Raw genomic sequence first — 23,797 nt, 5'->3', positions numbered from 1 at the left:
ACTCCTGTCCCTTTCATTACATTGCAGAACTTTGCGCCCCCCCCCCCCCACTGTCTTTCTTGCACAAGACAAAGGGCGGGACTTTTCATGTTAAGGGTGGTGAATGATTGCTTGGATTGCCCGCAGTCTAACAACCAATCACCCACTTCCCAAATGGAAAAGTCCCACCCTCTATTCAGACCTGCCACTCTTCTCACCTTGTGCCCTCCTTGAGAATGATTTCAGAAGCAGTGGGCAGGGGAGCCAGCAGCCGGGAGAAGATACACAGGCATCTATAAGGCGAGGCTGTGTTCTGGATAGGACTGTTACTCGGTCCACATGTAGACCGCGGTCCACCATTTAGTGCTGCCTGTTCTAGAGGGTTCACACAGGTTTGGTATATACACAGTTGGTCCAAGCTGGGACATGTTAACGTGTGACAGACCTAACCATGTCAGTGAGCAAGAGGCTTACTCCTAGCCCTCTTCAGAAGCCCCCATCTTTGTTAGGTCTGTCACAATATGTAAAAGTACCATACCTTAAGGAACAACAAGTCCCAGTATTTCTGGCAGCCTGTCTGTCTGTAGAGTGTTTTGAGGGCACCCATATCTTCCACATATCATGGTGTTGGTATTCACTTGCGACGTACCTGAATAAAATGCCAGTAGAGTTTCATCCTTTTTGCTTTGGCGTAGTTGCATTCAATCAGTCGGGGGCGGCCGTTGACATCCACCAAACAGCGGTTGTCGTCATCGTCGATGGTCGGGCTCAGCACCCCCACATGTATCTGTTGCATGCTGGTGTAGTAAACATTCTGAAAAAAAAAAAAAAAAAACATCAGATCCACATTATGCACAAGACTGAAGTTCTTTAAAAATGCAAAGATTCAATGGGTTAGGGTGGTGACAATGGTCCCAAAAATGTGTCAAAATTGTCCGAAGTGTCCGCCATAATGTCGCAGTCACGAAAAAAAAACGCTGATCGCCGCCATTAGCAGTAAAAACATTTTTTTTATAAAAATGCAATAAAACTATCCCCTTTTTTGTAAACGCTATACATTTTGCGCAAACCAATCGATAAAAGCTTATTGCGATATTTTTTTTACCAAAAATAGGTAGAAGAATACGTATCGGCCTAAACTGAGGGAAAAAATAATGTTTTATATATTTTTGGGGGATATTTATTATAGAAAAAAGTTAAAAATATTGAATTTTTTTCAAAATGTTTATAGCGCAAAAAATAAAAACTGCAGAGGTGATCAAATACCACCAATATAAAGCTCTATTTGTGGGGGAAAAAAAGGACGCCAATTTTGTATGGGAGCCACGTCGCACGACCGCGCAATTGTCTGTTAAAGTGACGCGGTTCCGAATCGCAAAAACTGGCTGGGTCCTTTAGCTGCCTAAAGGTCCGGGTCTTAAGTGGTTAATGACCAATTTGTGCAGAAATCCATAAAATTCCAACAGGGTTCACATACTTTTTATTGCAACTGTAAATGTATATATTTGGTGGTACGGTGTCTCATTAGTGTGTTCGGTTTCTCATACGCAGCAAGGAGGATCGGAGTATTATTACACAATCTGCTCGGTGTAGAAGCACGCATTGATTACAGCGTTCCATCATTGTCAGGGCGCCGTACAAGAACCGCATACGGGGGACGTAACCTTCCTACATATTCTAATTTACATGGTTTTCTCTGTAAGATTCACAGCACGATGCAAAATATTGTGTGTAATTTTGCTGTCTGGATGGTATGTTTTCGACGCACGGCAAATACGGCGTGGATAAAACATCTGATGAAAGTGCTTATGCAGCACCTTAACCTGCTCCCAGCTGAGACGGAAGATGAATGTTTCCTCCTGCGCGCTCTCAAATTAGAGGTCTTCCGAACAGCATGGGAGCAGAGAGGGCTCGTTTAAGTGACATCTTCTCCTGGAAACTCTGTGTGAGCTTTCTATAGATCTTCCCCTATAAAAGTGACAAGGCTCTTAGGAGGTTCTTCTGGAAGGAGTTATGTTTAGGGAACCATGTGGGTGATTTCTGATAAGGACCCAGGCTTCATATGGCCCTCTATTCCGTAACATTTCTGCTTTGTGACAACAAAACCATGCTTCATCATACATGGGCATATAAGTGTAGCTGCATCAAAACCATGCTTCATCATACATGGGCATATAAGTGGAGCTGCAACAAAACCATGCTTCATCATACATGGGCATATAAGTGTAGCTGCAACAAAACCATGCTTCATCATACATGGGCATATAAGTGGAGCTGCAACAAAACCATGCTTCATCATACATGGGCATATAAGTGTAGCTGCAGCAAAATAACAAATACCGTATTTATCTGCCTATAGCGCGCACCACTAATGTAGAAGGGAAATTCCTGTAAAAAAAAAAATTGAATTACTTACAGTTTTGGTGTCTTGCCCTGGCGTCCGTCTGCAGCCCTGGTGGTGTCCTCCCCGCTTCTCCCGCGCTGTTGAGCCGATCCCTGCTTTCCGCACTGTGTTTGGACGCCGCCGCCGACATATACCGAGCGCAGTACACTCGGGCACGCTCGGCTCCTCTCGCATAAAGGCTAGGAGGCGGCACAGGGCGTGACCGCGAGTGGAGCCGAGCCTGGCCGAGTGTACTGCGCTCGGTATATGTCGGCGGCCAGTATAAAAACACGGCGCGGGTATTGGCGTATATCGCGCACCCACGATTTTCCCCTGATTTTAAGGGGAAAAAAGTGTGCGGTATACACCAATAAATACGGTAGGTTTTTTTGGCGCCTCTATTGGGCGCAAAAATATCAGTTGTCTTTGGGGCACAAAGTCGGTCAACACCCAATTGTATCTCTTCACAGAAATGAATGTGTACAGTATCACATTTTTGTAAATATTTTCTTGTATCTTTTCATGTGACAACACTGAAGAAATGACATTTTGTATCTACAATGTTGTGTAGTGAGTGTACAGCTTGTATAACGGTGTAAATGTGCTGTCCCCTCAAAATAACTCAAAATAACCTTGTAACACCAACGAGACACATGACATCGGGGAGGGAAAATGGCTAATTAGGCCCAATTTGGACATTTTCACTTAAGGGTGTACTCACTTTTGTTGCCAGGGGTTTAGACATTAATGGCTGTGTGTTGAGTTATTTTGAGGGGACAGCAAATGTACACTGTTATACAAGCTGTACACTCACTACACAACATTGTAGATACAGTGTGTCATTTCTTCAGTGTTGTCACATGAAAAGATACAAGAAAATATTTACAAAAATGTATGTTGTGTATATATATTTACATAAAAGCTGTCTTCATGCTGGTGCTAGGAGATACAATGTAATATTCTGCATTCATCTCTTTGGTATCTGTATGATTAGGATGTCACTAAGCAATAATGTTTCCTTCTCATGTAAAAGAAAAAGAAATCTGTTATAAAGTATGTTGTTAGCTGTGAGGGACTGACCTACAATACATGACAAATACACTCCAATCATTACTTGTATCCGGGATTTCTTCTTTCGTAGAGTAAGTGGAAAATCTATACATTTCCCTGCTGTTCCCCCCACTGATCTCGGTGTCTCCGCTGGGAAGATTGGTCCTCTCTACGTGTCGTGGTCACCGTGATGAGGAAATAGAAAACAGAGTTCCCTCGGGAAGAGAGGGGAGATCTTTCATTGGGGACGGCTGTTGTGGTGACGGATTTCCCTCACTTTGGAGAGATTTCCTCTCGCTCTCTGTTGTGCCTTCAGGTAGAAAGTGAAGGGAAATCCCCCCAATGGATAACGGACGGCGTTCGAGAAGCTGAAAAAATAAAACTCTCTCTTTCCCAACAAATAAAGGGGATGGAGTGCTGCTCTTTCTGTTTCTTTTTATTCAAGAACTAAGAACAATAGCCCGATTCAGAAAGAGTTACGCCGACGTATCAGTAGATACGCCGTCATAACTCTGAATCTGCGCCGTCGTACATTTAAGTGTATTCTCAAATTGAGATACACTTAAATCTAGCTAAGATACGACCGCCTGCGCCGTCGTATCTTGGCTTTCTATTTAGGCCGGCCGCTAGGGGCGTCAACGCTGATTTACGCCTAGAATGCGTAAATCAGCGAGATACTCCTATTCACGAACGTACGCTTGCCCGTCGCAGTAAAGATACGCCGTTTACATAAGGCGTTTTCAGGCGTAAAGTTATTCCACCAAAAAGATGGCACAGCCAATGTTACGTATGGATGTCGGAACCGCGCCAAATTTTGAAAATGTTATGTCGTTTGCGTAAGTCGTCCTTGAATGGGGCTGGGCGTAATTTATGTTCACGTCGAAACCAATAAGTCTTTGCGGCGTAAGTTGGAGCATGCGCACTGGGATACGTCCACGGACGGCGCATGCGCCGTTCGTTCGGCCTCTCATTTGCATGGGGTCACGGTTCATTTTAATACAACACCACCCACTGCCTTGCTACTTTGAATTAGGCGCGCTTACGCCGGCCCATTTAGGCTACGCCGCCGTAACTTAGGACGCAAGTGCTTTGTGAATACAGCACTTGCCTCTCTAACTTACAGCGGCGTAGCGTATATGAGATACGCTACGCCTGCCTAACGATAGGCACGTCTTTTTGAATCCAGCTACAGGAGTTTTGGGCACACTGCCCTTCCTTACCCCACTCGCCTACCGGGCAATTTTACCCCTCCTGCCCAGGCCAATTTTCAGCTTTCAGCGCTGTCACACTTTGAATGACAATTGCACGATCATTCCACACTGTGCCCAAATTATACTTTTATCATGGTTTTCACACACATAGAGCTTTCCTTTGTTGGAATTTAATCACTTGGAGACCAGGCCTTTTTTTGACATTTGTTGCTTCAAAGTTAAAATCAGTATTTTTTTTATAGAAAATTACTTAAAACCCCCAAACTATATATAATATATATTAGAGCTGCATTATTAATTGTCAAGAATCGTTATCGCGATCTTTTTCCCGTTGCGATTCTTGACACAGGGTTTCACGATCTTTGACATGAAAATAATTTTCTCTCTGCACTTTGGTATGCAAAGAATTTCCTCTCTGCTCTCAGCCAAAAGTCAAAGGCCTAGATTCACGTAGGGCGGCTTTACGTTGTGCGGGCGTGGCGTATCTTATTTACGCTACACCGCCGCTACTTAGAGAGGCAAGTGCTGTATTCACAAAGCACTTGCGTCCTAAGTTACGGCGGCGTAGCGTAAATCGGCCGGCGTAAGCGCGCGTAATTCAAAGTAGGCAGGTCGTGGGTGTGTTGTATTTAAATTAAGCGTGACCCCATGTAGATGCATGGCCGAACAAACGGCGCATGCGCGCGCATGCTCAGTATCACATCATATTTACGCCCAAAGATACGCCGGCTCAATGCCTGTGACGTGAACGTAACAGCCCCATTCACGTACGACTTACGTAAACGACGTAAAAAGATAGGCTTGTTTCGACGTCCATACCTTGCATGGGCTGCGCCACCTAGAGAACAGCTTTATCTTTACGCCGGTGTATGTCTTACGTAAACGGCGTAACTAATTGCGACGGGCGTACGTACGTTCGTGAATCTAGCTCATTTACATATTCAACGTGGAAATCAACGGAAGCGCCACCTATCGGCCAGCGTAAATATGCACCCCAAGATACGACAAATCTATGCGTAACTGATTCTATGAATCAGGCGCATAGATACGACGGCGGCCATTCGGACTTACGACGGCGTATCTGGAGATACGCCGTTGTAAGTCTTTGAGAATCTGGGCCAAAGTCTGGGCAGCCTGCCAAGTTTTAAAAACATTCTTTATCAGTGGAATGTTAAGTCTAAACATTGTATCACATTGACTTGTACATCAAAGGAATAAACTTCTGTATGTAAATTAGGAACGTTTAACCACTTAAACACCAAACCTTTTTCTGACAGCTCTTTTCAAGTTAAAATCATTATTTTTCTTTGCTAGAAAATTGTTGCAATATTTTATGTTGCACTGTATTTGCGCAGCAGTCTTTTTAAATGCAATTTTTTGGGAAAAAATTACTTTAATGAATTAAAAAAAAAAAAAAATGAGCCAGTAAAGTTGGCCCATTTTTTTTTTTTTTATATATATAAATGTTAAAGATTTTACGCTGTGAGAATCGTGATCTTCATTCTAAGCAAAAAAATTGTGATTCTCATTTCAGCCAGAATCGTGCAGCTCTAACATATACACACACACACATGGCCACCTCTGGCTCAGACCCTTTCGTTCCTGCTCACCACAATCGCTTGCAAACACAGAAGTCCGGCTTCCCCGTGCTTTACTGTGGCGGCTGCATCGATCGTGTCATCCCTTTTATAGGGAAACACAATCGATGACGTCAGACCTACAGCCACACCCCCCTACAGTTGTAAACACACACTAGGTGAAACATAACTCCTACAGCACCCCCTAGTGGTTAACTCCCAAACTGCAATTGTCATTTCCACAGTAAACAATGCATTTTAAATGTATTTTTTGCTGTGAAAATGACAATGGTCCCAAAAATGTGTCAAAATTGTCCGAAGTCTCCACCATAATGTCACAGTCATGAAAAAAAACGCTGATCGCCGCCATTAGTAGTAAAAAAAAAAAATTTATAAAAATGCAATAAAACTATCCCCTTTTTTGTAAATGCTATACATTTTGCGCAAACCAATCGATAAACGCTTATTGTGATTTTTTTTTTTTTTATGAAGAATAGGTAGAAGAATACGTATCGGCCTAAACTGAGGAAAAACATTTTTTTTTTTATATATTTTTGGGGGATATTATTATAGCAAAAAGTAAAAAATATTGCATTTTTTTCAAAACTGTCGCTCTATTTTTGTATATAGTGCAAAAAAAAAAAAAAACGCAGAGGTGATCAAATACCACCAAAAGAAAACTCTATTTGTGGGGAAAAAAGGACGCCAATTTTGTTTGGGAGCCACGTCGCACGACCGCGCAATTGTCTGTTAAAGCGACGCAGTGCCGAATCGCAAAACCTGGCCTGGGCCTTTAGCTTCATTTTGGTCCGGGGCTTAAGTGGTTAAACAATGTAATTTTTCGGGCATAATGCAGCATAATAATTTCTGCAGTCTTATTTTTTCAGCTCAGTTCTCATGCTGATTGTACTGGCCCTAGGGTCGGGCAGGTATTCATAAACTGTAGAGAGGAGACCCTGCAGGTGCCTAAAATGGGGAGTCTACTTCCTCAGGGTGAAGCATACAGCATGGCAGACGCCAATATTTAAAAAAAAAAGACAGCGCGGCGGCTTTTAAAAGCAACGCAACCTGTTCATGCCGCCAGCTACCAGCCGCTTTCCTCTGGCTGTTCTGGGCAGGCTGCCAGACTCCTATGTCCTGAAGAAGGGTTCTTTTTAAGACCCCCCCCCCCCCCCCCCCGATACAGTGCCCGGTTATCAATGAGATGAACAAAACTTTAAATATTATTCCTTTAATCCTCTTCTGCACGACAACTCCTTCTTTTATGGAATTGTAAAGGCCGACATGACCTTTATACATTCATTTTTTTTTTTGCGCATAAGAGGGTTATAAATAAATTTTGGAAACAAAATATTCAAATACATTCTTATAATGTCTGTCTTTTTTTCTTGGAATCCAGATAAAAGATTATTTCTGCGTATCGCATAATGTACATTATTTAGCCTCTCGTGTTCTAATTGCAAGATGTTGGAAAATCCCTGGAATCAGCACTTTGGTGCGTTCTCATTGGTCTGTGTAATTTATCATGTGAAAGCCTATGGGGGGGATTATGTAACTCATAAAAATCCCACAAGTCATTATTATTTTCTGTAGATTGACCTATTTTTTTTCTTCCCGCCCCCCCCCCCCCTCCGTGTGTTCTGCCGCTGCTCCACATTCTGCGCCTCGTGTTCATCTAACGCTCGGAGGGATTTTCAGTGTATATTTAAAAGGTCCAAAATGGATTTTTATCTTTAGCAGATGTCAGCCGGCCGGCTGGGCGACTTGTTCCAGGCTGTGTAGGGGTGAGCTTCTTCTATATCAGAGTGAGCACCCAAAGTGATCAGGTACACTCAGGTGTATCAGAGGTTGCAAACGTAAAACTGAATTCCAGGTATAGGTGTGCACAGCCTATTACATTAGGGCAGGGGTCTCCAAACTTTCAAAACAAAGGGCCAGGGTACCATCCTTCAGACTTCATGGGGGCCGGACTGTAGCCATTGTGAGTAGAAAATGTCCCAGTGGGTGTAAATGATGCCCCATCTTTGGTGTCAGTGAGAGAAATTTTCCCCCGTCATTGGGCTCCATTGTTGGTGTCACTTGGAGGAATTGTGCCCCATCGTTGGGGTCTTTGACAGTGTTTAAACAATAATGTCTATATGGAACACATATATGTGTAAACGTATAAGTCCATAAATGAGTGGAAGAAATCTTGGCTTGAAGAATGTCGATCAGTGTGTGAAAAACACTGTGGACATATATTTCAATTACATTAATTAAAAATATAATAATCAAAGTCCACCAAAATAAACGTGAAAGTGAAGGTGAGATGATCAATCAATAACAGTGACACGACACCCACGGTGATCCAGAGTAAACTGAAATATAAGTGATAACGCCCGCCACCATTGGAGGCTTACCGGATGCGATGGACCCAAATGAGCTTATGCCCAAAGGATCAATAGAGCTTAAAATCAGTTGAATATGGAGATAAACCGAACCACACCAAAACGTTCAACCAGCAAACAACGATGAAGTTTTCACTTAATAGCAGGTGGACAGGGTAACTCCAGTTGGAGGATGGTTCATGGAAGTGGAAAAGCTTGCGCAGAGTATGTGGAGGAAAATAAAAGGCACATAGCGTAACTCCGCAAAAAAAGGGAAGTTTAATACTGGTTAAAAACACTTACAGTTATGTAGGCATTAAAAGACATCAATGTAGGATAGTGCATGGCAGCAGTAGAGTCCCTGAAAATGTCCCAGTGGGTGTAAATGATGCCCCATCTTTGGTGTCAGTGAGAGAAATTTTCCCCCGTCATTGGGCTCCATTGTTGGTGTCACTTGGAGGAATTGTGCCCCATCGTTGGGGTCTTTGACAGTGTTGCCAACCTACCAGATTGAAATTTACTGGCACAGCCACGTTTTTACTGGCATTTCACAAAAGTTACTAAATTACATTTTTAGGTGCAAATTTCAGTATTTAGGCTACAAACAAGTACGCTGGGCAAATAGCAATGTGAGGTTAGGTAGATATTAAGGTAAAAAAAACATATTTTTGTTATTTTCGATATAATAGGAGCAAATTATTTAGTCACATCACCCCCTGCCTCCATCCCCCCTCTGCCACCAACACCCCCTGCCTCCATCCCCTTCTGCCACCAACACCCCCTGCCTCCACCCACCTCTGCCACCAACACCCCCTGCCTCCACCCCCCTCTGCCACCAACACCCCCTGCCATCACCCCCCTCTGCGGTGCCACAATCACCCCCTGCCTCCATCGTCCCCTGCCTCCATCCCCCTCTGTGGTGCCACCAACAACCCCTGTCTCCATCCCCCACCCTCTGCGGTGCCACCACCCCCCTCTGCGGTGCCACCAACACCCCCTGCCTCCACCCCCCTCTGCGGTGCCACCGCAGCCACCATCACCCCCTGCCTCCAATCTACATGCACAGTTCCAAGCCGAACCGATCACGGCAATTTTTACTGGCACATTCCCGCAACTACGGACATTTAAGAACCGGGGGAAAAAAAGTGCCAGTTTTTACGAACTGTCCGTAAAAATACGGACGGTTGGCAACACTGGTCTTTGACACCAAGAAAGAAGCATAACTCCTCCCAAAGACCCCAACGATGGGGTACAATTCCTCCCAATGACACCAACAATGGGGCCAAGGGACACCATCGATGGGGCACAATTCCTCCGAATGACACCAACGAAGGGGCAGAATTAGTCCCAGTGGGACCAATGATGTGGTACAATTCCCCCATCTGACACAAAGAAAGGAGCAGAACTCCTCCCAGATGGTGGAATTGTGCCACATCATTGGTCCCACTGGGAGGAATTCTCCCCCATCATCGGTGCCATTCGGGCCCCATTGCTGGGGTCATTAGTAGGAATTGTGCCCCATTGTTAGGGTCATCGGGAGGAATTGTGCACCTTTGTTGGTGTCAAAATAGAGATTGATATCTGTTTTTAGTGACCACTATCAGATATAGCAGCTTCCACGTTTTATGTTTTATTCACTTTTCATTTCAATAACTCCCAGTAGCGCATTTGTTCCTCACTTTTTACCATTTCTGGTTGACAGGAGTGATCAGGAGGGCAATCAAAAGATTGAGGCCGGGTTCACACCTATGCGAAATGAATGCGTGTTTCTCCTTCGCATAGCAGGAGAATGCTACTGGCTCTCTACGGAGACGGTTCACATATCTCCGCAGCGGGTCCGGTGCGGTGTGCCGGAAAAACGTGTTCCTTTTTTTGGTGCGTTTCAGGTTCTATTTTAGCCCAAAATTCTGGCTGAAATGGGACCTGAACCGGTGAACCAGCATGCACTGGACCCCTGCTATGAGCCGCATGCGGGGACGGCGTGAACCCGGCCCAACTGTGTGCCTAACAATTGTATGTGTGCTGCTTTTACTCACAGCCTGGCTGGCTTTTCTTCCTGATTTCAGCTCTGAACAGCAAGAGTCCTTTCACACCAAGGGGGGGGTTCCGCTTTTAATCTGCTTGCTCAATAGGGAATCGGTCTGCTGGTCCCTGCTGCGCAGGCGGATATATCAGGTCCCTGTCTTCTAGGCTTATGCAGAGGGAACAACGGACACAGCCCCGCTCTCCTCTATGGGCGGCCACCCCGATCCTGGGTCTGTGGATCCAATTTGATGTCGGCAGCTGTAAACCTGTCCGTTTACACCCACCACTCTATAGAGGACAATTGAAGTTCTGAACGGGCCTACCTGAAAAACGGACAAGTGGACCCTATTTGAAATCCCCAGATTCACGTAGGGCGGCCTAACTTTGTGTGGGCGTAGCGTATCTTATTTACGCTACGCCGCCGCAACTTAGAGAGGCAAGTGCAGTATTCACAAAGCACTTGCGTCCTAAGTTACGGCGGCGTATCGTAAATGGGCCGGCGTAAGCGCGCGTAATTCAAAGTAGGCTGTAGTGGGCGTGTTGTATGGTAATGAATTGTGACCTCACGTAAATGACGCGCCTAACGAACGGCGCATGCGCCGTCCGTGAACGTATCCCAGTGCGCATGCTCAAAATCACGTCGCAAATAGTCAATGCTTTCGACGTGAACGTAACCTACGCCCAGCCCCATTCTGAATCGGCTGACGTAAACAACGTGAAATTCGACGGCTGTCCCGATGTCCATACTTAACATTGGCTGCGCCATCTTTTTGGGGGTGTATCTTTACGCCTGAAAACGCCTTACGTAAACGGCGTATCTTACTGCGACGGGTGTGCGTACATTCGTGAATAGGCGTATCTTTCTCGTTTGCATATTCTCTGCGTAAATCGCCGTACACGCCCCTAGCGGCCAGCATAAATATGCAGCTAAGATACAACGGCGTAGGAGACTTATGCCGGTCGTATCTTAGCAACAGAAAAGCATATCTCAATTTGAGCATACGCTTAAAGATACGACGGCGCGGATTCGGACTTACGACGGCGTATCTACCGATACGCCGTTGTAAGTCTTTGTGAATCTGCCTATATATCGGTGTTGTGTGTTTCCTAATGCACACAGATCTGTGCTGGGATTGGCTACAGCCATTAGCAGGTTTACAGCCAAAATCATTGGCTGCGAGCTTGCTGACAAATTTGTTACCTACTACAGATAAATGCTTAAAAAAAAAAGAGTATATTCTCCAACAGGATTCTGCTCTATATAGTGAGTTTAGATGCAGACAATGGATAGCTTCCCATTTAACATCACATAACCGGCACACCAATGCCACTGAGACAATCGTTCCAAAAAAAGAACAGACGTCAAATGGGTCCCCCCCCCAGCGCGAGCAGCCGAAAGGCCTCAAATTTTACATTTGTTCCCAGATTGACTTTTATCAGGGAATGACGGATCCATAGGAGAATAGGGCGCAGTTATTTGCATTAGGCTGCAATTATTCAGTTACTTCAATTACGTCTGTTCCTGAGCTTAAATAGGCTCTGCGGGGGGGGGGGGGGGGGGAGATTGTCTTCCGTCACTTCGCCTTCTATTTAAGCGCAGCAAGGTACAGTCATTGTTCAAGATCTCATGAGCTGGGGGCCTTTACACACAGGAATCATTGTAAGCTTTGTACAAAAATCTGGCTTTCTAAAAAAGGAGAAATATAATGCTTATTTGTATATAATAACGCACAAGGAAAGAGTATAAGTGAGAAATAATAAAATGACGTACATTTTATTATCGGACCATAAAAAAAAATATATACTTTATAAAGTAAAGGTATAACGTTGTACAAATGTATTAAATCCATTTATTTATTTCAGGTACTTATATGGCGCCGTCAATTCACGCAGCGCTTTACATATACATTGTACATTCACATCGGCCCCTACCCTCAAGGAGCTTACAATCTAAGGTCCCCAACTCACATTCACATTCACATTCACATTCACCTCTTTGCTGGCTATACGGGGCGCCCCTCTTTGCTGGCTATACGGGGCGCCCCTCTTTGCTGGCTACACGGGGCGCCCCTCTTTGCTGGCTACACGGGGCGCCCCTCTTTGCTGGCTACACGGGGCGCCCCTCTTTGCTGGCTACACGGGGCGCCCCTCTTTGCTGGCTACACGGGGCGCCCCTCTTTGCTGGCTACACGGGGCGCGTCACTTTGCTGGCTACACGGGGCGCGTCACTTTGCTGGCTATACGGGGCGCCCCTCTTTGCTGGCTCTACGGGGCGCCCCTCTTTGCTGGCTACACGGGGCGCGTCACTTTGCTGGCTACACGGGGCGCGTCACTTTGCTGGCTATACGGGGCGCCCCTCTTTGCTGGCTCTACGGGGCGCCCCTCTTTGCTGGCTATACGGGGCGCGTCACTTTGCTGGCTATACGGGGCGCGTCTTTTGCTGCGTACGCGGGGCGCGTCTTTTGCTGCGTACGCGGGGCGCGTCTCTTTGCTGGATACGCGGGGCGCGTCTCTTTGCTGGATACGCGGGGCGCGTCTCTTTGCTGGATACGCGGGGCGCGTCTCTTTGCTGGATACGCGGGGCGCCTCTCTTTGGATACGCGGGGCGCCTCTCTTTGCTGGATACGCGGGGCGCCTCTCTTTGCTGGATACGCGGGGCGCCTCTCTTTGCTGGATACGCGGGGCGCCTCTCTTTGCTGGATACGCGGGGCGCCTCTCTTTGCTGGATACGCGGGGCGCCTCTCTTTGCTGGATACGCGGGGCGCCTCTCTTTGCTGGATACGCGGGGCGCCTCTCTTTGCTGGATACGCGGGGTGCGTCTCTTTGCTGGCTACGCGACTCTTTGCTGGATACGCGGGGCGCGTCTCTTTGCTGGATACGCGGGGCGCCTCTCTTTGCTGGATACACGGGGCGCCTCTCTTTGCTGGATACACGGGGCGCCTCTCTTTGCTGGATACACGGGGCGCCTCTCTTTGCTGGATACACGGGGCGCCTCTCTTTGCTGGATACACGGGGCGCCTCTCTTTGCTGGATACACGGGGCGCATCTCTTTGCTGGATACACGGGGCGCATCTCTTTGCTGGATACACGGGGCGCCTCTCTTTGCTGGATACACGGGGCGCGTCTCTTTGCTGGATACACGGGGCGCGTCTCTTTGCTGGATACACGGGGCGCCTCTCTTTGCTGGATACACGGGGCGCATCTCTTTGCTGGATACACGGGGCGCATCTCTTTGCTGGATACACGGGGCGCGTCTCTTTGCTGGATACACGGGGCGCCTCTCTTTGCTGGATACACGGGGCGCCTCTCTTTGCTGGATACACGGGGCGCCTCTCTTTGCTGGATACACGGGGCGCATCTCTTTGCTGGATACACGGGGCGCGTCTCTTTGCTGGATACACGGGGCGCGTCTCTTTGCTGGATACATGGGGCGTGCCTCTTTTTTGCCTATTTTACTGCTTTTTATTACATTCCAGACAAATTACTTATATAGCCCCTCAAGATTATACTTGGTTCCCTGTTCTCTAAAGGGGGCGGTTCTGGGGGTGGAGACCAGCATGGTCTGGGGGTGGGAGTGTAACATCCTGCACCTTTTCTCTGAGAAAAAAGGTACAATAAGGTGGGGACTGCTGTAGAGAGACTGCTGCTTTCACACAGATTGCAGCAATCTTTCTGTACTGCATACTGATGCACGCCTCCACATCAGAAAATGTTGGTATTTAAGGCAAGCTATTCAACAATTATTGTTTTTTTTTTTGTTTTTTTTAAAGCACTCCATTGACATAAACATTTTTCATAAATAGAAGAAAACAAACCTGTGGTGTCATCCCATGGCAGATGTAGACGATGGGGATATTGTCAGTGTCCGGCCCCTGGTCAAGGCACAGGTCTGTTTTCAGGGAGTTCTGCAGCTGCAAAATTTAGAGAAAAACCTTTGTGTTATTGGATGTGATGGATAACACAGAAAAATCTGTAATAACTCCGCCATAGAGCAGAAACTCCAATTACATTTCATCATATAGATGTGGCCACTAGAGGGAGTATTTCTGTCACTCAAATAAAGCTGATGCTGTGATCCCAGGACAGGGAGCCAACATACGGACGGGGCTCTTCTGGAAAACTTGGAAAAGTTGGTATTCATGCTTCTTATCAAGTCTGTTCCTCGGCATTAGTGGGAGGTGGGGAAGGGGGTCTATATTCAGAGAGGTGATGTAAAAAATTCCACATGTTCCCCATAGAGAGACTACTTTCCTTCCTTGCAGAGAAGTACAACAAGGAGGTCATAGGCATGCGCACAGGGTGTGCCAGGTGTGCCCAGGCACACCCTAATCACCCTGTGCAGCATAGATTCCCCATACAGCCCTGGCTCCCCCCTTCCCCCCACACCGCTGCTGGCTTCCCTCCTCTCCTGATGGCTGTTGCTGCAGGGATGTTTTGGGATGAATGAGGGAAGGGGCTGATAAATATGTAATTTACTGACCCTTTCCCTTTCTGAATGAACACAGTGAGCGATCAGTAGTGTGTTTGAGCTTTGGGGTGCACACCCTAATGCAAAAGGCTGCGCACACCTATGAAGGAGGTTCAATCCCCACCTGAATACTCCTCTTCTGCTGCTATTTTGAGTTACCGAGTTGTCTATCAAACATAGGAAAGGACGGAGAGGGGCCACACTATTCTGTGCAGTGATGGTGACCTCTAGTCTATGTAGCCTTCAGAGATGCATGAAACCAAGAGGTCATACAGACCGGGCCTCTCTATGCCTGCACAGTAACCTCTCGAAAAAGCCACACGACGCATAAGGGTCTGTTTTTTAGAACATTTGCTGTGTGAATGGTATTAAGTATTCTTGAATGATCCTTGTACTGTGTCCAATATGTTCATTTCCTATGATTGTCGGCTCCATCTAGTGGCCATAATGTGGTATGATCCTGATTTAGATTATTATTTTTTTTTTAAATACAAAAGTTAAAAAAAAATACCGCATTAGGGCTACTAAATGGAGCAGACAATCATAGAAAATAAACATATTCAACACATTTCAGGGATTATTTGTGATGGCTGTGCAAATGCTGATGCAAAAACTACTGGGTTATATTTATAAAATATTCACTGTCTGAATGGCATGCATTTTTATTTATTTTTTTGAACTTGCAAAGTGTTACCAAAAAAAACTTTAATTCTGCTTTAAGGTAAACTTTGACTCACTGAGAAATGATATTTTCCCCTTTTTTAAAGTGTCACTAAACCCTAGACATGTGCAATTTTGTTTTGTTCTGAATTTGTTTTTTAAATAATTTTCCACATGTTCCCCATAGAGACTACTTTCCTTCCTTGCAGAGAAGTACAACATCAGTAGGGCAGATTCAGGTACCTTTTGCACATTTTTTACGGAGGCGCAGGGCAACGTTTTTGCCCTGCGCCCCCGCAAATTTTCTGCGCTACCCGCGATTCACGGAGCAGTAGCTCCGTAAATTGCGTGGGCGCTCCGGCAAAATGCCCGGCATAAGCGCGCGCAATTTAAATGATCCCGTAGGGGGCGGGAATCATTTAAATTAGGCGCGTTCCCGCGCCGATCATAGAGCGCATGCTCAGTCGGGAAACTTTCCTGACGTGCATTGCGGCAAATGACGTTGCAAGGACGTCATTTGCTTCAAAGTGAACGTGAATGGCGTCCAGTGCCATTCACGATTCACTTACGCAAACTACGTAAAGTTCAAATTTCGCGACGCGGGAACGACGGGTATACGTAACATTGGCTGCCCCTGCTAATAGCAGGGGCAGCCTTACGCGAAAACTGCGTACGCAGGGCTCGCGTAACGTTGTGAATCGGCGTTAGTATGCAATTTGCATACTTATACGCTGAGCACAACGGGAAAGCCACCTAGCGGCCATCGCAAGAATGCAGCCTAAGATATGCGGGCATAAGAGCCTTATGCCACGCATATCTTAGGCTGCAGTCGGCGTAACGAGGTTCCTGAATCGGGAGCATTCGTTACGCCGGCGCAAGTAAGCAATTGCGCTGCGTAACTATGGTTACGCAGGCGCAATTGCTCTCTGAATCCGGGCCAGTGTCGCCTATGAGTGCTGCATACCAGTGCCGCCTATCGGTGTCCATCAGTGCCACCTCATCGGTGCCCATAATCAAAGTAGAAAACTTACTTGTTTACAAAACAAATGAACAGAAAAAAATAAAAACTTTATTTTTTTCAAAATTTTCTGTCTTTTTTTAGTTGTTGGGCAAAAAAAAAAAAATCGCAGAGGTGATCAAATACCACCAAAAGAAAGCTCTATTTGTGGGAACAAAATTATAAAAAAATAGTTTGGGTACAGTGTAGCACGACCGCGCAATTGTTAAATGGTTAAATCAGAATCAATGGCTTGGTATTTTGGACCGCTATTTTATCTAAAGCCTGGCACCCAGCGATCGGATTTTCAGCGGACAAAGCTTAGGACTTTTGTCCGAAGAGCGTTTTGCCATGAACTTATCATGCATACAAACGGCAAATAATTGTCTACCAACAAACACGAAACTACGGAAAATCCGACAACAATTGTCGGATTTTCCTGACAACAGCCGACATGTCATCACACAATGTGTGAAAATCCGATCGTGTGTACGAGGCTTTAGAGAAATTCCCAAAACCTGCTGTAACGGAATGGCCCGTGACACCCAGAGACTTTTGAAGGATGTGGGGTACTCCTGTGCCAGCTTCAGCAATGACTCTTGGGTCTAGGGTCATCCTATGTCAGATAGAGGCATAGGATGACTGAGGAATGATATCATGGATTACATGAGATGGGACATTAATGATAATTCATGTGTTGCAGGATATCTTGAAATATTACAAGTTGTTCCTTATGAACAGGTCAATAGACTGTTGAGGTGTTAATTGAGTGGGGCTCCTAAGATATTTCATTGTCCATTGTGTGATGATAATACTGTTTTGTGTCTATTGTACTAATTAAGTCTGTAAAGGTCAGATGTCTAACTTTGAGGTGTTAATTAAGTCTGGCTTCTGAAAGACCTTTCATTGTGGATGCTAATGACACTGTATGGTGTCAAAATACTATTGATGATAATATATGATGTGAATAGCAGGTGAGAGTCATAATGTCTGACTTCTCAGGTGTAGTAATTAGGTCATGTTAATTATGTCAGATCGGTGCCGAAAAGTCTGTGGGATGTGTATTGGAGACTCGTTAGCCCCCCCATTGTGTGATGTGTGGGTGGAGTGTGTCTTTGTCCCTGTGCTTACTGAAGCATGCTTGTAACTGTATGAAAACCTGAGAGCTTACCATTAAAGATTCATTCATTTTGGAACCAGTAACAGAGCTGTCTGTCTCGTTATTTCTGGGGAACATCCAATGGGTCCTGTCTGCTGGATTGTGGAGTGTCGGATAAGCTGTCTTGGTTGATGGAATGGAAATCGTAAACGGTGGTGACCGTTACACCTGCCCTGCTGGGGGGTACTTGAGGACTGAGGTTGAGAAACAGTGACCTAGGCAAGTATGATTAAATAGAAATTCCCATACTTCTCTTTTAAGTGATTCCTGAAAGAAGATTACATTGAATATTTCCTCTCTGATGTATTCCCAGTGTCTCGGCTTGCCTTTGGTAAAGAAATCCGATGTGTAAACTCTGCTGGGCAGAGATGAATGGCCTGTATGGAATTCTCTATTGATAAAGCAATGCAAAATATACTGCCGGTGCTGCTGCTATATATTTCAAAGCCTCCCAATAATAATATTTGCATTAAACAGTCATAGAGGACATTCCGTGATACTAGGAGGGGGAAGGGGAGGGGGGTTAAGCAGTACAATCAATAGGAGGGTCACGTAGACGCACATTTTTTACGAGGTACGCCAAAGTCAGTGTCTTTGGGATGAAGCGACATATTAATCAAAGACAAACCAGCCTGAGAAATTGGATCTGCTTCTTCAAGCAAAGAAAAAGATATTCACTGTCCCATTTGATTAACAAACTCATTCCGGCCATAATATGAAACATGATTGCCAATCTATGTCGGGGAGATCAAGACTTGCCACCGCGAGCTCGGATATTTAGCGCGTCTTTGTCTGAGAGGACTTTTTAACCTTGGACGCGGGCCAGTGTCTCCGCACCCGAATGACAGATGAAAATGTTTTTGTATCGGGTGGGAAAATTACTTGTCTCGTCTGTATAGAGAGAGAGAGAGAGGCCGTATGATCATCTCTTCTTAACCACTTAACCCCCGGACCATATTGCTGGTCAAAGACCAGAGCACTTTTTGCGATTCGGCACTGCGTCGCTTTAACTGACAATTGCGCGGTCGTGCGACGTGGCTCCCAAACAAAATTGGCGTCCTTTTTTCCCCACAAATAGAGCTTTTTATGTTGCTCTCATTCCTTGATTTTACAAATTTGTCTGTCGCCAAATCTGGATTTTCCTGTGGGTCAGTCTGCGCTCCAGGGATAGTCTCATCTCTGGTCCAGGCAGAGCCGCTTCTTCTCAGCAGCCAATTAGAGGAGTTTTCCCTCGCGGGGCATGCTGGGGAGGGGTATTTCTGTGGCGAAGGTCATTGTTCGGGGTTCTTAGCGGGTTCCTGGTTCCAGGTGCGGCACCCACCTTTAGGGTGTGCGCACATCACGGGCCCCACCACTATGGCCTACCAGGCCGGGGTAGCGTGCTACGCGGAGTTCCTGACTCTGGGCTCTCATAGCCCGGGGCGGCCGATGCTGCAAAGAGGCCCCAGTGACTTACTGGGTCCCCACTTCTATTGAGAGGATCCCAAGCTGGGTGCTGTTCGGTGGGGGGTCGGTCTGAGGAGAACACAGAGGCAAGTGATCCAACGGGGCTTGAACGAACCATCGGGGATCTGGGCACCGGACACTGACAGGTCACATTCAAGCTGTCAGTCGGTGACCCCAAAGACATACTGGGAGGATTTGCTCTATCGTTCTAACTTCCAAGTACTAGACCTGTGGCAGGGGTCTCATCTTGTCATCCAAATCTAATTTAGAGCCAAGTCTGTGGCAGAGACTTGTTCCTTTCCCGGAAGCTTTAAGTGGCGCTCTGGCTGCCAGGCCTGTGGGAGAGGTCTGTCCAGGGGCACTTCGCCCACTCCGGCTGGAGTGGCGACGTAGACAAATACCATTGCTATAGGGCAGGACTGCCTTTACTATCCATAGCCTGATTCTGTGAAGTTGCTCTTCCTTCACCAACCCGTCCTGTCTACCTCAAGTTGTCATGTTGGTCGTGTTTGACCGGAAAATAAAAGCATTGAAAACGTCAAACACCGGTATGGACATTCTGTTACTGCTCTCATCACCACCATCACCCCTAGACACAGTATAGAGGTAACTTAAAAACGCAGATCCCAAATCCAATCAGCGGCTCCTCCGGGGGTAGCGCTACATATACTTATACTGGGATTGGTAACTCTTTGGTCTCCTTTATTGGATTTTTACTTAATTACATTCATATCTCTGCAACTTTAAAGTAGTCCCTGCACTACTTTGGTCCGACTTTGATGCGACTCAAGGTTACACAGACATTGCTTCAGGTCGGGGCAAAATCGTGCGATTTTCAGGTCGCACAAGTGTGAAAAGGGCCTAAAAAAAATACCCTGATAAAGCAGCTTTCCCACAATTCTGTTTCCACTCTCCATCTGGGCACCCGGTACTACTTCTCCTCCTACCCCTCCTCTAATCTCCTCCTATTCTCATCTCCTCTTATGGACTCTCTCGGTTTCTGAATTTCAGTGCAGCCTGCTGGCCCGACATGGGGAACCGCGCCATTCTATTCACCTCCCGATGCCTCCGCCTTCATTAATAGTCATTGAAATATAAGACACAGCCATGAGAACAGTCTCATTGATTTTTTTTTTTTTTTATTGTACTTGTCTTATGACGGAGTACACAGCATGTTACTGTTCTTTGCCACCATTCATTATGTACCGAGTGGGGGCCGCATCTCCCCCGGAATTATCGGCTGTTTTTCTACTATACCTATAAAACCTAATAAATCTTTATTCTTATAAAAAAAAAAATATGCCCCACTGTTAACTGCTACACAGTACTGTCACTATGAAAATAAGTACCCAAGTCATTCACTATCAAAGCCTTTCCTTCCGATATTACCTCCTGTATATAATTATATTCTGCTAGGTAGACCTTCTATATTCTTTGCCTGGAAATGCAATGAACTGAGAGCCCAGCTGAACCTTTCTATATTATTACTATAAAGGCAGTCAGGCTGCATAATAAATATGACCTTTGTTTTGTTTTTTATTATAGTAAAACCTTGGATTGTGAGCATAATTCCTTCCAGAAACATGCTTGTAATCCAAAGCACTCGTGTATCAAAGCGAATTTCCCCATAAGAAATAATAGAAACTAAGAGGATTCGTTCCACAACCATTTATTCATAGGTCCTTCAGCTTAAAGTCCATATAAAAAGATTATAGCAATGCAGTGGCGGCCTGTACATAGAGAGCACATGGGCGCTGCCCACCCCCCTCCCATCCATGCGCCTGGCCCCTCGATCTACATAGGGCGCTGGACCATGGATTCCAATGTTGTTGTTTTTTTTTTTGAAGCACGCGATTAGAGCCAGAGGGCGGGTCTAGTGGAGGTGGTGCCTGAGCAAGTTGTGTGATGTCATAGTGGACAAGAGCAAGGTAAGCCAGGAGCGGGACTGTCAGTGATGTTTGGACTGGTGTGGACCAAAGGGACCACCTGGAATGGAGAAAAAAACAGTCACTGTGACCCAGTAGGCAGCGCGGCGTGATCTGTGCTGCTGCACACTGCTGTCAGTGTCACTGAGTCAATTTCATGTGTGTGTGTGTGTGGCGCCCATTCTAATTTCTTGCCCTCCTGAGTCCTGTCCCTGAGCTACTTACTTACTATATGGAAAATAAAATCAGAAATATACTTATTGCCTTAACCACTTCAGCCCTGGAAGAATTTACCCCTTTCCGGAACAGGACATTTTTTGTGTAGCTTTAACTGACAATTGCGCGGTCGTGCGATGTAGTACTCAAACAAATAATATTATTGTATAATTTTCTCCAAGCACCTGAGAAAATACTTATAGGTAAGGCACCTAATCCCAAACAAAAAATTAGATAAGACAATGGGAGAGAGAGGGGATATTTGCGGTGCATAGGATATGGCAGTAATGATGAGAAAGAGAATATTTTTATTAAAATACAAAATATTTTTATTAAATATATAAAACAAATCAAATGATGTAATGGTAGTAGTGGTCATTAAAATACATGGTTCTGCTTTACTGCACGTGGGGATCACATATTCCCAACATGTTTCGCAGTACTTGCTTCTTCAGGGGAAAACAAAATCCAATCAGATAAAGTTCATAGCTGAACACAACAGAATAAATAGGATTAGCTATGCAATGTGTTGCCCTTAGCCACACACATGTTCTTGATATACTATATATTATCTGTACATTGCATAGCTAATCCTATTTATTCTGTTTTGTTCAGCTATAAACTTTATCTGCTTGGATTTTGCTTTCCCCTGAAGAAGCAAGTACTGCGAAACATGTTGGGAATATGTGATATCTATGTGCAGTAAAGCAGTATAGTGTTTTAATGACCACTACTACCATTACATCGTTTGATTTGTTTTATATATTTAATAAAAATATTTTGTATTTTCATAAAAATATTCTCTTTCTCATCATTACTGCCATATCCTATGCACCGCAAATATCCCCTTTCTCTCACATTGTCTTATCAAATAATATTATTATTTTTATTTATTTTTGCTGGCGGCGATCAGCAATTTTTTTTATTTTTATATCAGGACTGTGACATGGCGGCAGACCGATCACACACTTTTGACACTTTTTTGGTACCGGTGACATTTTATACAGCGAGCAGAGCTAAAAATGGCCATTACTGTATAAATGACACTTCCAGAGAAGGGGTTTACACTAGGGGGCGATCAAGGGATTAAGTGTTCCCTAGGGAGGTGTTTCTACCTGGGGGGGGGGGTGTGACTGACTAGGGGAGGAGCCAGATCATTGTTCCTACTTGGTAGGAACAGACGACCTGTTTCTCCTCTCCTGTCAGAACAGCGGTGTTTGTGGTGGCCGGCGGTGATCGGGGTCCCCCACCATGCAGCGTGCGTGCCTGCTATTGGCTCTTAATGGAGCCGCCGTACATATACAGGGATATGTCCTGCTGCCATATATGTACAGGAGCCGGTCGGGAAGTGGTTAATATCTACCTTAGCCCCTTCCCGCCTGTGCTATAGCTGAAAAAGGTTCACAGCGTGGGCTTACTTTGCCGGGAGGGCGTCCATGGACATCCACCTGTGATCATGCTGCCCGCACATGGGCGCGAGTGCGCTCTGTGATCGCTGAGGCCTATGGATCGGGGTAAAGGGCCAATCACATGATCAGCTGTGTCCAATGAGAGCTGATCATGGATGCAAACACAAGCCGGTTACAGCACGTTAGCACCGGTTAGTCCCAACAGTACTGCCAATCAGTGCCACCTCATCGGCACACATCAGTGAAGGGGAAAAATTACCTGTTTGCAAAAATGTTATAACCATGAAATAATTATTTTAGTTTTTATCCACTTGAGATCCGCGCTATGGTCGAAAGACGTCCACAGCGCGGCTCTCAAGTGCCGGGTGGACGTCCATAGACGTCCTGCTGCTGTTGTTCCCTGTGCGCGCCGCTGGGGGCGCGCAGCGGGGAAACAACGTGCCCGGCGCATCGCTCGGGAGCCGATGCGAGTGCATGGCGGCCGCGATGTCCGCCAGACACTCGCAATCGTCGGGAACACAGCCGGTAACACAGCAGGACGTGGAGCTCCACGTGCTGTCAGGGAGAGAGGAGACCGATCTGTGTCCCTTTACATAGGGACACAGCATCGGTCACCTCCCCCAGTCACCCCCCTCCCCCCACACAGTAAGAACACACCCAGGGAATACATTTAACCCCTTCCTCACCCCCTAGTGTTAACCCCTTCACTGCCAGTCACATTTATACAGTAATTCATGCATTTTTATAGCACTGATCGCTGTATAAATGTGAATGGTCCCAAAATTGTGTCAAAAGTGTCCGATACGTCCGTCGCAATATCGCAGCCCTGACAAAAAAAATCGCAAATCGCCGCCATTACTAGTAAAAAAAAATAAAACAAAAAAAAACATAAATCTATCCCCCATTTCGTAGGCACTATAACTTTT

At 45.8% G+C, this 23,797-nt stretch overlaps 1 protein-coding gene across 1 annotated transcript in view; it reads right to left on the bottom strand.

The window, feature by feature from the left end:
- The window catches only part of GALNT18 (polypeptide N-acetylgalactosaminyltransferase 18), a 332,395-nt gene that overhangs the window by 20,471 nt on the left and 288,127 nt on the right, over positions 1-23,797 (bottom strand). The window contains exons 9-10 of the mRNA XM_040327959.1: positions 14,407-14,502; positions 629-793 (exon numbers count right to left, since the gene is read on the bottom strand). Coding sequence (XP_040183893.1) covers positions 629-793; positions 14,407-14,502 — 261 coding nt within the window. The remainder of the gene's footprint in view (positions 1-628; positions 794-14,406; positions 14,503-23,797) is intronic.

This window comes from Rana temporaria, chromosome 11 (assembly GCF_905171775.1).
Source record: "Rana temporaria chromosome 11, aRanTem1.1, whole genome shotgun sequence".
Lineage (NCBI taxonomy): Eukaryota > Metazoa > Chordata > Amphibia > Anura > Ranidae > Rana > Rana temporaria.
This window is presented reverse-complemented; position numbering and strand designations above follow the sequence as displayed.